At 41.7% G+C, this 13,025-nt stretch overlaps 3 protein-coding genes across 3 annotated transcripts; 1 reads left to right on the forward strand and 2 right to left on the reverse strand.

The window, feature by feature from the left end:
• Positions 1 to 374: 374 nt before the first annotated feature.
• Positions 375 to 2,691, reverse strand: ATC70_004288 (uncharacterized protein; the record flags this gene model as incomplete). Its single annotated transcript, XM_064823594.1, has 3 exons — positions 375 to 2,101; positions 2,174 to 2,436; positions 2,495 to 2,691. The coding sequence occupies 3 exons, from the start codon at positions 2,689 to 2,691 to the stop codon at positions 375 to 377; spliced, it is 2,187 nt and encodes a 728-aa protein (XP_064688419.1).
• Positions 2,692 to 3,473: 782 nt separating this feature from the next.
• Positions 3,474 to 9,184, forward strand: ATC70_004289 (uncharacterized protein; the record flags this gene model as incomplete). The annotated part of the gene is made up of 16 exons (XM_064823595.1): positions 3,474 to 4,591; positions 4,647 to 4,711; positions 4,765 to 5,871; positions 5,927 to 6,063; positions 6,113 to 6,243; positions 6,305 to 6,438; positions 6,494 to 6,685; positions 6,743 to 6,840; positions 6,904 to 7,416; positions 7,474 to 7,558; positions 7,614 to 7,921; positions 7,980 to 8,373; positions 8,435 to 8,534; positions 8,592 to 8,737; positions 8,795 to 8,888; positions 8,947 to 9,184. 16 exons carry the CDS (start codon positions 3,474 to 3,476, stop codon positions 9,182 to 9,184), a joined length of 4,860 nt encoding a protein of 1,619 aa, XP_064688420.1.
• A 61-nt stretch (positions 9,185 to 9,245) lies between these two features.
• DUS4 (tRNA dihydrouridine synthase) lies at positions 9,246 to 10,595 on the reverse strand (the record flags this gene model as incomplete). The annotated part of the gene is made up of 1 exon (XM_064823596.1): positions 9,246 to 10,595. One exon carries the CDS (start codon positions 10,593 to 10,595, stop codon positions 9,246 to 9,248), a length of 1,350 nt encoding a protein of 449 aa, XP_064688421.1.
• Between the last annotated feature and the right edge of the window lie 2,430 nt (positions 10,596 to 13,025).

Genomic DNA, 13,025 nt, shown 5'->3' on the forward strand with positions numbered 1-13,025 from the left:
ATGTACAAATGCGTAATACTCACATGTCTCTCTTCTCGATTTTTGAAGATCTTTGTGTATCATTTGACATGGTCTTCTCAATACTCACAGTTATATACTGAAGTAGTGGTTTTAAAGCAGCATTTATATTAGACAAACTGTTGCTGATTGACGAAGATTAACACTAACTTACATCATTATCGAATGTTTAGTATGTTGACATCAAAAGACATTAACACTGAGAGGTGCTATTCACTTTACTCATGCTACTTCTCCGCAAATAGGAAAATACGACTAAAATATGCACACAGATTATGTTGTACATGGACTAATGAATCCCGGTACTGTAAAACCAGAGCAAAGTTCTACATCAAAACATCAGAGAATCAATTTATTCAGCTCTTGTAATGGCTAAGGGGTAAATCGTCTTCTTCTTCCGTATCGTCTTCATCATCGCTATCATCACCATGTACATTGATTGTATGATGATGACTTGGTATTGGCGGTAAACTGAACTGCACATTGCTGTGCTTCAAGGAGGGTCTTGTGCTATTATTTGACGTTGTGCTCGAAATGGAAGATGCTGATGATGACGAATTGGAGATATCATGGTGTGTTCCCGACAGTGGATAGGCCTGAACAAATTGAGCTACTTCATTTCGTCGTTTTTTGGCAGAATGAATCAATCGACTCATTTTACCTCCCTTCTTCTGTTGTGTGTCAGGCACTGGAGGAGATTCGGTTTCGATGCGTTGTTCAGCAGCACGTTGAAAATCATTCTGTTGAATAGAGAGGTACCAAAACATTAGATTAGAAATCAACACTTGTTGCTGTAGGGGTCGGCGAGGGTCAGCGAGCTTCATGTGCGATAGACGATAGATAGCTCTTTCAACGTGTAAGGGTAGTCGATTTGAATTGAAAAAGGTACGTTCGGAAGGGGGTGGAATTTCCAGCCTGCTGGATCGTTTCTTTTTGTTGCTGTTGTTGTTTGTAATGATGGTAGGTGTTGTAGTAATATTAGTAGTAATAGAGGGTTTAGTCGTATCGTTAATAGTAGTAGTGACGTTATTATTAAGATTAGGGTGTTTTGCATTAATAGTATTATAAGGTAGAGTTGGATTAGTGGTATTGTTGATCTTGTTTTTCGATTTGAGTTTTCCAGCGTGCGATTGCGAAGAATTGGTATTGGATTGCAAGTTTGACTTCATGGATAGCGATCGACTGAATAGAGAGGCTAGTCCTGAAAGTGGTGATGAAGTATTGTTGTTGATCACTGTAGTAGATATAGGCTCTTTTTTACCATTGCTTTTGCTGTTCTTTTTATCGTTGAATAATCCACCTAGCCACGATGAGCGTTTCTCGGGTTTTGTCGCTGCCACTGTCATTGGGATTCTGTTTGTTTCTGTCTCTGATCGAATGATGCCTGGTCGCTTTGGAGTTTCTAGCCTATGCTTTGGTGCAGTACTAGTCGCTGGGGGTGTTAATGATGATTTTGCATTACTCGACTGTGTGTCTTCCAAATCAACGTTGGCATCAGTAGTCTGTGTTTCCACTGCACTGTGATCTATCTCTTTTGCTGGTAATAACTGGGCCATTGGCGGCGATTCAGTATCTTTGGCAACATTTTCCTCTTTGGTCTCCTCGAACTGTTGTTGGTGTTGCAAATGTTCGTTTTCATCCATCTTGTCGTTACTAGCAACATCCAATTGAGACCGAAGTTGCGACTCCGCATCATGCACACGAGTCAGTATGCCCCTCTGAGAATCGTCTGACTCAAGACTTGCACTGCCCAAATCGATCCATTCACTCATATTCACCGGTTGATCAAACAAGCTGATACCCTCAGATTTGTCCCAGGAACGGGCTGTGCTCTGTGATGTCAATGATGCCACTTCATCATTCAAGGTGGATACAGTAGCCGACGAGGGTTTTCGTTGAGAGACAGAGCGTCTTTTCATTGCCTGCTCTCTATTGTCCAATGAGCCATGTGTTTTTCTGTTTCTACCACGAGCAGAGAAGGCGGATCGACGAAGCAGCGATCTATCTGATCTGGGAGCGATAATACGAGAGTCATCATTTGAAGTCGAATTGCGGTCAAATACTTGCGTATTAAAATTTGTGTCTAAAAATGGGTTATCAACTTGTGTTAATATGGTGTACACAATTTTCATTTTAGTGTAGGTGTACAAGATACCTTTTAATTGCTTATTTTCGGTCATGACTTTTTGCAAGAATATGCGCTTCTTCTCGGACAGCGTACGGTTGAGTTCAGCCTCTTCATCCTCATCCTCATCATGGCTGTATCTAGCACTACTGCTGGAGGTGAGCGACTGGGATAAGATGGATTTTCGTCGATGTAAGCTGGAGGCTCTTCGGGTGGGTGTGTTTGCGCCATGCGTTTTGATAAAGTTGGCAAATTCATTGGGAGCAATCTCTGGGTGTTTATCAGCGGGCACCCTTCCATTTAATAGTAGTTAGTACAGTTTGTTTGTAAGATGGGCTCTGTGATATCTACCATATAACATCATGATTCGTCTCTTCCAGCGAGGATGTAGGAGAGTCCTCTTGGTCTTGCTGCTGCTGCTGCTGCTCCAGCTCCAGCTCCTTTTCCTTCTTTTCAATGAGGTCTTGTTCAGTATCCAACATGTTGGACAGGACTAATGCTGCATACAAATCATATCCTGATGCTTCTTCTGAAATATCCCCATTCATTTATTGTGTCGATTGCAGAAAAAGCCTTTCCTGATTGCCGGGGAAACAATTTTTTCCCTTTAAATAGCCTGCGCATCGTTTGAAGAGAGTGTGACACTTTTTCAAATAGACATTGCAAATTTAGGAGAGGCATGTGTTATGCATACAGTGGTAGAGACTAGGGCACTCGTCACGAACACCTTTTGCATAGTACTAGATGATGAGGTGCTCATGGAAAATGTTGCTATTGATGTAGGATTTAATGACCCATTGGATAGGCCTTGAGTTAGATGGATGCATAGTAGATATGTGACATTTGATCGTATTCATCATCTCTGCAAATGCTGGACAATGCTAGAGATCACTGCCATGTCAGCCGACGCATTTACTTTGATCATTGCTGTACCTTATAATGACATGTTTGGACGTACCGTCTGGTCATAGGCATCCATTATTGCAGCATTTACATGCGGCTGTTCAAACCAGGCAATCCTACCTTGCCAACATTGCTCAAGATCAAGCTATCACTGCTCCTTGGAAAGTATATGTATAAAAAGACAAAACTCGTTTTGGCATGCTGGATACCATGAAGATACGTTCTAGAGGCCTGCTCATACCAATGATGTATTTCAAAATACCCTTTAAACGTAGGCATTTGACATATGCAGAACGACCAATCTTGTGACTAGGTTAAAAAGTGCTTCATCTTTAGTACTTCTTTCTTCATACTCTTTCACCTTGTTTCTTCTACTTTTACTACCTTATATCAGCACAATAGTAAATCCCCGTGAGTATCAGCGCTTATGTCTGAAAACAAGGATAGCAATGAGATGCAACGTACCACATCAGAGACATCTCACAACTCTGCCGTCTCCTACAACTCAGAATCACCCTTGAACGTTATCCCTGAGCCAGTGCGAGACGAAGAAGGCACTACATTTTTCCTACTAGACGTGGCCAACGAAGCAGAACCCATCAATGTGAAGGAGTCAGAAGCACCAGCCAAATCCAAATCCAAAAAGAGCAGACGAAAAAAGGGATCAGACAACGAGGAAGGAGAGCATGGCGATGACGGCCATCACAGCGATTCCAGTCGTTCATCCAAGAGCAGCACAGATTCCTCTAGTTCCAGCGTTTCAGCACAAGTAGTGATCGACCATGGCAGCTCTATTCCTCGTCGTCTGGAGAAGAATGGCGCTGCTCACCTTTTACGATCTGGCGATGATGAGTCAGAAAGCGATTATGCATTTTGCTATACACCCATTCGAAGAGAATCAGATGCCGATTCAGTCAGTAACCACCAACGTCGATTACTCAACTCGCTGCATGTAGACCGTGGATCCTCTCATCTGAACATGATGGAAGCCTCTTCTTTGCACAGTTGTCAACAGGACACAGATTTATCAGCTGCAGAGAATGACGGAGACGACGATTTAGATGACGATGAGGAGGATGGCATGACGCACAGAGATGTGCTCTCGAGACACAACACAAACAACTCTGTGAAGGCAGATCCCCACTTGAACCCAGACTATGATGACCATACCAATCATGCCAATCGTACGCCTCGACGCCGCCATCACAAGCATCATCATTCACGCAATGGGAAAGCCTCTTCTGGCAATAGAAAAGACCAGCTGGCAAATAGCAAAGCCATGGTGACTGTATACACGGAGGAAGACGATGATCTGGTGGATGAAATGCCTCGAGGAGATCGCGAGAGAATGATGAGGCACAATGAGCGAAACTACCGCAGACACCATCATGACGCCAGTGGATTCCGGAGAAGATCCATTCCTCGTCGATTGCACAAGCGAACACAGCGAGTACTACAAACCAACCTGCAATCACAATCGTGGAGTCGACGAGAGAGCCTACAATCCAATAGACATCCTGGGTTATCCAGCGAGGAAGCATTGAGGTAGGCTGCAATGACAAACTGGAATAAAAGGCAATCAAGCTGATTTAATGGGCAGTAAATTATTGTATTTAGCAAACAGCATCATTGCAGAGGAACGAGCTCGCATAGACAAGACGATTGGTAAGTTCTGCTTTGCAAACTGTAGTTGAATGGGTGGCTCATGCTTAAAGAAGATGTTGGCATTGTACTGTTCAACCCTGCCATGCTCCTGAGTGGCATCAGTGGCCTAGGATTACTGGCATTCTACATAGCAGGCTATTTCAAAAGCGAGCCTTATCAGTTCCGAGTTACTGGATTGCTGGTGGAGGCCTTGTTATTGCTTTCAATGACAGCGTGGAATGGATACATATTTTATAGAGAACAGGTGTTGGCGTACCGAGAAATGACAGATCGCGCATCCACCATTATCGGTGCCCTGGAGAGAAGTGGTATGAACATGGTGCAAGATACCAAAATTCCTTTTATACCCTCCATGTCTGTTGCCAAAGTCGTGCGAGATGGTGTGGTTCGTATTTTCCCTGTCAATTTATTGGTGGAAGGTGATATTGTGGAGATGTTGTATGGAGACATTGCGCCTGGAAGAATGAAGTACATGCACAAAACCATGCCAGTCTCGAGTTTGAACGAGTACAACGGGATGGACGATGTTAGCCACGAGGCGGCAGATGTCAAGCAGAAAAAGAGACGCAGCACACACAGTAGTAGCAGTGAGAGTGCTATGGAACCGCCACTCAACACGAAAGAATACTACATTGCCAAGGACCAGTCCTTCAAGCCTTCCTTCTTTGGCATCCCACCACCTTTCGGCTTGATGGAGGAGTACATGCGATCCAGAGGTCGTCACCAGTTTATCTTGTTGGAATCACCCCTGGAAAAAAACATGCGAAGAGCTTTGAGCCAGAAACGACCCAACACAGTAATGCACAATGAAAGCCATGTCATTATCCGCGTATTTTACAAGTACATTATCTGGATTGTCTTGGGCATTGCTCTGTTAGTCAACTTTTTGCGCTACGGTATACGAAGCACATGGATCAACCACTTTCCTGCTGATCAGCTCATTGAAGAGGTCTTTACCATGTCCATTTACGCCATCATTCCATTGCTGCCCTTGTGTATCCCAAGCATGTGGATCATTGCCCGCAGTTTTGGTAATGCTCAGTTGCTGATTCTGTTTGAGGCACTGCAAATCTCAAAGACGGAATATGAAGACGATGACGAAGTGGATGAATTTGATGCGGAAGCACCTCCTCCTACAAAGGATTTGGAATTGAGTCCAAGTAGAGTTAAGCCTATCCATCTTGACTATAGATGACTAACCCTGTTTGGCTATAGATGCTGTGTGGGACAGGTTTTTGTCGCTACTGACCAAATGGGATCGACTCTCCCTGACTAGATCCACCAACCTGCTGGAGTCACTGGGAAGCACCACTGTGATCTGCTGTTTGGATAGAGAGGGAACCATTGCCAATGTATGTTGTCTAGCTATCACTGATTGCCATACTTAGTTCTTTGTTTTAGCCGTTTCCTACTGTAGAGCAGCTCATGTTTCCCAATAATGAAGAGGACATCACCTACCTGGATGTGGAAGAAGACTCAGATGAGGAGACTGGCTTGAAATTTGAGGATCAAGACTGGGAGCAGTATTTACCGTGAGTTTATATCACCAGTATTCCGAAAATAGGCCTGTTAACTGAAGTATGTGGACAACAGATGCTTGAAACCATTAGGCTTGAATTTTATGCTCAACACCAACTGCGGCGTCATTCAAAGCCGTAAGAGGTCCGAATATCACCGTAGACGTTCCAAGTTGCATGTGTATGGCAAAACAGCTCCCGCGAGACAATGTAAGGTGGATTTTATAAGGTTGACATGTCTGGATCTGACACTTGTTTGGAATAGCTTGTTTATGTCGCCTTGGTAAATGCATTGGTTTCAGAGAAGAAGCACTACAGTCGTTTGCTTTGAGAGCAGAGATCTACACATTTGCGCCATACCACGAGATATTGAACACACCAAGATACAAGTACAGCAAATACTATCAATTTGAAGTGCCCAATGCCCTTTCCACGGTATTTGAAGAACGCACATCAGGTAAAGAAATGGCAGTATCAATCCATGTCGAGGGCTTCATGCTCACCATCGCTGTAGGAAGCTATCAATTGCTCACGGATGGACACCCCTCTTTGGTCATGGACAAGTGCTCTGATTATTGGGACGGAAACTCGCTTCAAACCATGAGTGAAACGGTAAGCAACCCCCCTCAAACCAAATGTTGAACCATAGAGCTAAAACTCCTACAATGAGGACAGATGGAAAAGAAGATCAACGATTTCTTCCAAAACGCCCTTGTTCATGACATGCAATGCATTGCCTATGCTTATCGTCCCATCAACACAGTCAACGATGGCCGTATTCCCTTCTTGAATCCATCCGACGACGAAGACGAAGACCCTGGCTGTGCATTTGTCGTGTTGCCTTACAAACCACCCAGTTCAGATAGCTCTGATTCCAGCAGCAGTGAATCTTCATCTGAATCGTCCTCGCCTTCCTCGTCATCCTCGTCGTCTTCTCATCACGTTCAGGGAAGCAATGGCAAGCAGCCTGCAAGCAGTGTGGCCATTATTGAAAATGCACCCAAAAGCCGCAGAACTTCCAAAACGACGAGTTCCAGCAGCAGCGAGTCATCAGAGACAGGGTCTAGTGATTACTCTTTTGAAGAAGATGAACCTGTGGATGAGCAAGAGGAAGCCACTTTCTACAAAGAGGTAGTTAAAGGTCAGATCTTTTTGGGCATGACAGCCATGTGTCATCAGCCAAAGCAGGTAAGCATGAGAGACTTCTTTTGAATGTGTATATACCAATGTATTTTCGATCGGTAGAATGTGGTTGATTTCATTGAGGATTTGGGGCTTGCTGGTATACGCTTTGTTTATTTCTCAACTACTGCAGAAAGAGAGTCGAAAGGTACACTAGCATATCCACAATTAGATGTGTAGTACTAATATCTGCTAATCTATAGCTTTTGCCGAAAGACTTGGTCTTGAGACGGATTGGAATAGTTGTATCTTGCTATCAAACCCTGACGACGAGAATTGTGGGAACGGATACCTTCAGACGCACGATATCAAAGCTCAACTACCTCGTGGCATTGATGAGATACGCCCTCACTTAGAAGATGTGGATGATATACCATTGCACGTCTCTTTATTTGCAGAATGTACGCCAAGAGCAATGAGAGAGATGGTTCGTATATTTCAAGAGAATGGGGAGGTCGTTTGCTGTATTGGAAATGCCCTCAACACCAAGAATACCGAATCTTTTGCTTTGGTATGTAGTTGCAAGGTTAAAGGCACACAAGATGTATACTAACCAGAATATAACATAGGCTGATGTCAGTATCGCCATGGAACCTATGCATACACGAGCTCAAAGCAAAGGTCGCCTCTCAACCAATGATCGGCAACCACCCTTGGCTGTTGGAGCCTCCTTGTGCAGTCTGCCATGCGGATTATTCATGCAATACGAGACAAGTTTATATGCCGTAACGCAGCTGATACGTGATGCCAGAAGACTGTTGACTTGCGTTAGAATGGGATTTGCTTTCTATGTCGCTGGCTGCATGACCATGTCACTGATGTTGCTCTTGAGTTTTTGTCTATTGTTGCCACCCATCTTTGCAGGATATCAGATTTTATGGGTCTTATGGATTATTTTGCCCATTCTATCCATGTCTATGCTCTTTACACCTCACGAAGATGGCATTATGTTGCTGATGCCCGGTAAGTTATTTGAAAATCAAGCCTCATTGCCGCTATCAGAAACTTATTCTCTCTTGCCTAGGCAAAAATATCGAGCATTTGACTGATTTCTGGAGATTCATGTGCTATTTCGTGCTACGATTTATTCTAGTCATTACCATGTGTGTTGCCATTTATGCCATGTAAGTTGGTGACGAGTCATTACTAATGACAAAGCGCTCACACTGATAGCTTGATAGGACATTGATTTACTCTTTGGGTATCAACATCACAGATGCATTTGGTAAATTTGGCACAAATGGCTGGTATCATTGGACGACAGAGGAGCAATGGGCAGTGACCTACGCTCAAAACTTTATGCTTTTATCATTTGTTTGGTATCTAGGTAAGAGCTTAATCCTTAATGAGCGTCTCCATGGCTACTAATGCATTTCCAAATTAGCTTGCATTTCACCTTCATTTTTACATAGAACATCCTCTCTGATTGAATTCATACCATTCCGGAACAGAATTTGGATCGGTGCCTTCTTTTTGAGGTAAAACAAAGCTCTGCCTTACCAAAGGGATACACGTTGACCCGTTTGTATTATGTAGCATCATTTTGCAATTCTGTTTCTGTGCCGTCTCACTCGCGCATGGCCCCTTTGAACTATCCAAGATCCCGTGGTTTGTTTATTTCTTGGGCTTTGCCTGGCCAATTGTATTGATGCCTGTGCAAGAACTGGTCAAAATGCATGACAACAAGGAATTTACACGATTTCAAAAGAGATCAAAGCTTGAATTTAGTACTAAAGTAAGTCATGATGGCCATTTATTCGTAAATTTTGAGTGAATTGGACTAACTACTATTTTTTTTTCTTTATATATGTGTGTAGCTTGGTATGCATTCGCCACTATAATGACTTTGAGCTTAACCTTTGTTTCTTAATCTTGATTAAAACAATGGGGTTTTTGTATCTTCGTTTGGGCTTTGAAGTAGATGTAGCATTGATCACTTTGTCTGGTACTAATGTTTGAGAAGAACTAGCGATTTGATTCATATTCTCTGTTGGCTCTTGCTCTGTTGCATCCTTCTCGTTTAAGTCCGCCACTTTTGTATCTTTCACTACAGTAGCGTCTTGTGAATCTTTCTGTGTTGAGACTCCTGTAGACTCATTCATCTCTGAACGTTTTGATGTTGATCCTTCTTGCTTGAAATCTTTCTGTGCCAAATCGGGATCAATTGATTCTTTCTTCGCTGAATCACGTTTAATTAAGTCTTCCATGTTTGATTCAAGATCTGTTGACCCATCATTTGTCGACTCATTGTCTGCTGTTTCTTTGCTCTCTAATTTTTTCTCTCCTTTTGTTTTTTCTATTTCTGTAGATTCCTTGTTTGTATCAGTCTTCATAAAAAAAACGTGTGATGATTGCTTGCCTATTGATTCTTCCTCTTCTAAAGGCTTGCTCACTATGTTGTCGTTTAGAACCAAGTCCATCTCCATTGAGTAATCCTTCTTCGAATCATCCTCTGTTGAACTGACTTTTGTTGATTCGTTGTTTGCTACTTCTACCTCTTCTGATGAGCTTTCTACTGCAAGATCTTGCTGCGACAGGACAATCTCCATTGCATTTTCCTTTTTTACATCAATTTCAGCCGAGTCGCTTTTTGGTGACTCGATGTTTGTTAACTCTTCATCTACAACTTGTCTCTTTGCTGATCCACTCTCATCCACTAAGCCTTCTACTGCGAGCTCTTTCTTTGTCGCGGCGCTTTTGCTTGCATCCTCCTTGTTTGAACCATTTTCAGTCAATTCCATCTCTCTGCATTCTTCATCTACAGATTCTTTCTCTGTTGAGTTTATTTCCACTGCTAAACCTTGCACAGTAAGATCTCTCTTGGCTAGGTCAACTTCCATTGAGTCTTCTTTTCCTTGATCAGCTTTTTCTCCTTCTTTTACGATGTCATCCACAGTTGTGTCGTTGATTATCGGGCATTTCACTGATTTGATTTCGGCTGAAATACCCACATGCTCAGTAAGCTCATTAATTTTATTGGTGATTGATTTGGGTGTGGTTGCCACGTAACTGTCACCCTCTTTATCTGAATTGGTTTGCTTCTGTTCATTGGTTTCTCGCTCGGCAGTATGTACGTTTTGATTTTGGTCGTTCTCGTTTTGATCTTCAGGAAATTTGTTATAATTGATATCTTCTTCGTCGTCTTGTACATTTCTTTGAAGAATTGATAGTTGGCTATTCTCCATATTCATCCTCCATGTCTCTAATTCTCGAATTTGATCCCTCTGCTCGAGAAAAGTAGACACTATTGAGTCGAAATTTGCCTTTAGTGCCAGTACTATACTGTTTAGTTTGTCGTTTTCTTTTCGCAGTATATCCATTTCATTAGCCGTTGCTCGAAAAAGCAATCTGTTGGATTGCTGGATCCTATTAATGTCTTCTTGTAAATCCTGGACTTGCGAGTGCAGTTCCTATATCAATACGCAAAAAATGATTTTAACATTTTATATCGGTAAATAAAGATACTACCTAGAACGTACTATATTGTCTTGATCTGTCATTTCCTTCCTTATTTTTGTTTGTTGGGAGGTCCAAAGATGCTCGTTTGTCTTGCCAGCTGGGGTGTCGTTGCGTGGTTACGGTGATTTAGAGGAAGAAAGAGTGTTAAAATTTAACTCTTCAGGGCAGCTTGTTGATATTCGCGAAAAAACCAATCAGTCCGCTCGGCATGAATTCCGGATACTGAGTTTTGACCTACTGTAAACTGGGGTTAGTAATGATCTGTGCATCTTATCCAGATCAGAGAATCATAGTAGATACAATTTACTAGATGCAGACTATATATTGCATTTAAGATGTCCAGCGTGTCTTATAAACGCCATCGCTTCACTAATAAGCTGTATCATTGCACAATGATATAACGATATAACAGTGCCGCTCAACCTGATATTTCCAACTAAAAATTTGGATGTAACAGCGTGCTCTGAATGTAAACTGATACATGCAATGTCTTTACGCCTTTGTATTATAACAAAAACGCGACTATTGACAGGTGAATGTATAAAAACACAACCCAATTTGACGGCTTTCAAGCTTTAATGCCTTGACATGTAGACCTTTCTGAGCCATCTGAATGACGCCAAACAATTGTACTCGAGTAGAAGTAACTTTCTGACATCTTTGCTCAACTGTTGTATTCAAAGATACAGTATTAACAAATTAAGATAGATTTCAAAAAAGGAAGGCTATAAAAAGTAACCAGATACGAAAACTTCTAGATTTATTAACTGATTCAAACACATCCTATTTATAAGAGATCATTACTGATGAATCATCAATCTATCTTGTTGTTTCAACTGAGTCAATACATCGTATCATGTTTATCTAATATCATTCAATTGAAGGATCCGATTCGTTCGATCAGCCATGATGATACAATCTGTAGCCATCATTATCCTTCACTATCAGAGACCATCATAATCGATTATATGATTCACTTCTGTGTCGAACCTAATGTCCTAATGTAGACAGTGAGAAACAATGTAAATCATGATCCGACTCTTGCTGAGTTACTGAATGTCCGCAACCGCTACAGACTCAACATCAACTTTTTGAGGACCAAAAAAACAACGTGAAAAATCGACCAAAAAGCATGAGGTACCCCTCATGGTTTTCATCAAAAATCAAACGATCGCTTTTTTCACCGTGAAAATGAAGACTTTTACTATGGTATATCTTGAATCAAAATGTTTCTCTAGATCCAAGGCAATTCCTGAAACTTTGCTTTTGTGGCCGTTACATATAAAATCTCGACATTTTGGCCAAAAACCTCATTTCTTATTTTACCAAATTGCTCAATATTTTCATTCAAAACATCTACTAGAATTAACACCATTAGAAGCGCCTTGAAAAGTACTCCAACAATGTATTAGGAGGCATGGGATGATTATCACAATTTATATAGTCGAATCTTGCAATATATCTCAATCAAGTCGAGAATAAGCAGAATTTATCCAATCTTGAGCAGAAAAATTAATCTGCGTTTGAATCAATTTTGGCGCTGCTGCTGGCTAACCCAAATCCTTTTTTTGATGATGACAATGATAATGGCAATGATGATTGCGATGCTGATGAAATGGGGATCATAAATTTGAAAGGACTATCGCTTAGCATGAATACGTTCTTTTGCTTTTGTTGGACATTTCTATACCTGGCAACGCCAGTCAGCCTGGTCCACCTACAAGATATGTGTAATTGCAGCTTCCTAAGCATGATTGCAGCATGTAACCAGCATTCGTTTCATTGAATCGATTAATAGAGACTACTGCCACAGGTGAAAAAGCTATTTGGTATGTGATGAGGATATTTTTAAAATTTGTGCCAGAATATTCTTTGGAAATGATGGGTGCAATTTCGTTGACAGTTGGCAGATTCTGACTACGCCCATCCTCACCAACAATTAGCTCCAATCTCATTTGAGGGTTCAGCCGAATATGAGCATCCTCGTTGGTAGACACAAAATAAATTTTATCTGATATACACCTATTTCTACGTGAATTATCACATTAACCCGCGACCGTTTCCTTAGATGGCATTTTGAAGTGTGTAATAGCCTGTGATCTTCATCGTATTTAGGTTACATATTGAGCTCAAATATTCATGTAAACAATTCAATA

This window comes from Mucor velutinosus, assembly GCF_035048745.1.
Source record: "Mucor velutinosus strain NIH1002 chromosome Unknown tig00001540, whole genome shotgun sequence".
Classification (NCBI taxonomy): domain Eukaryota; kingdom Fungi; phylum Mucoromycota; class Mucoromycetes; order Mucorales; family Mucoraceae; genus Mucor; species Mucor velutinosus.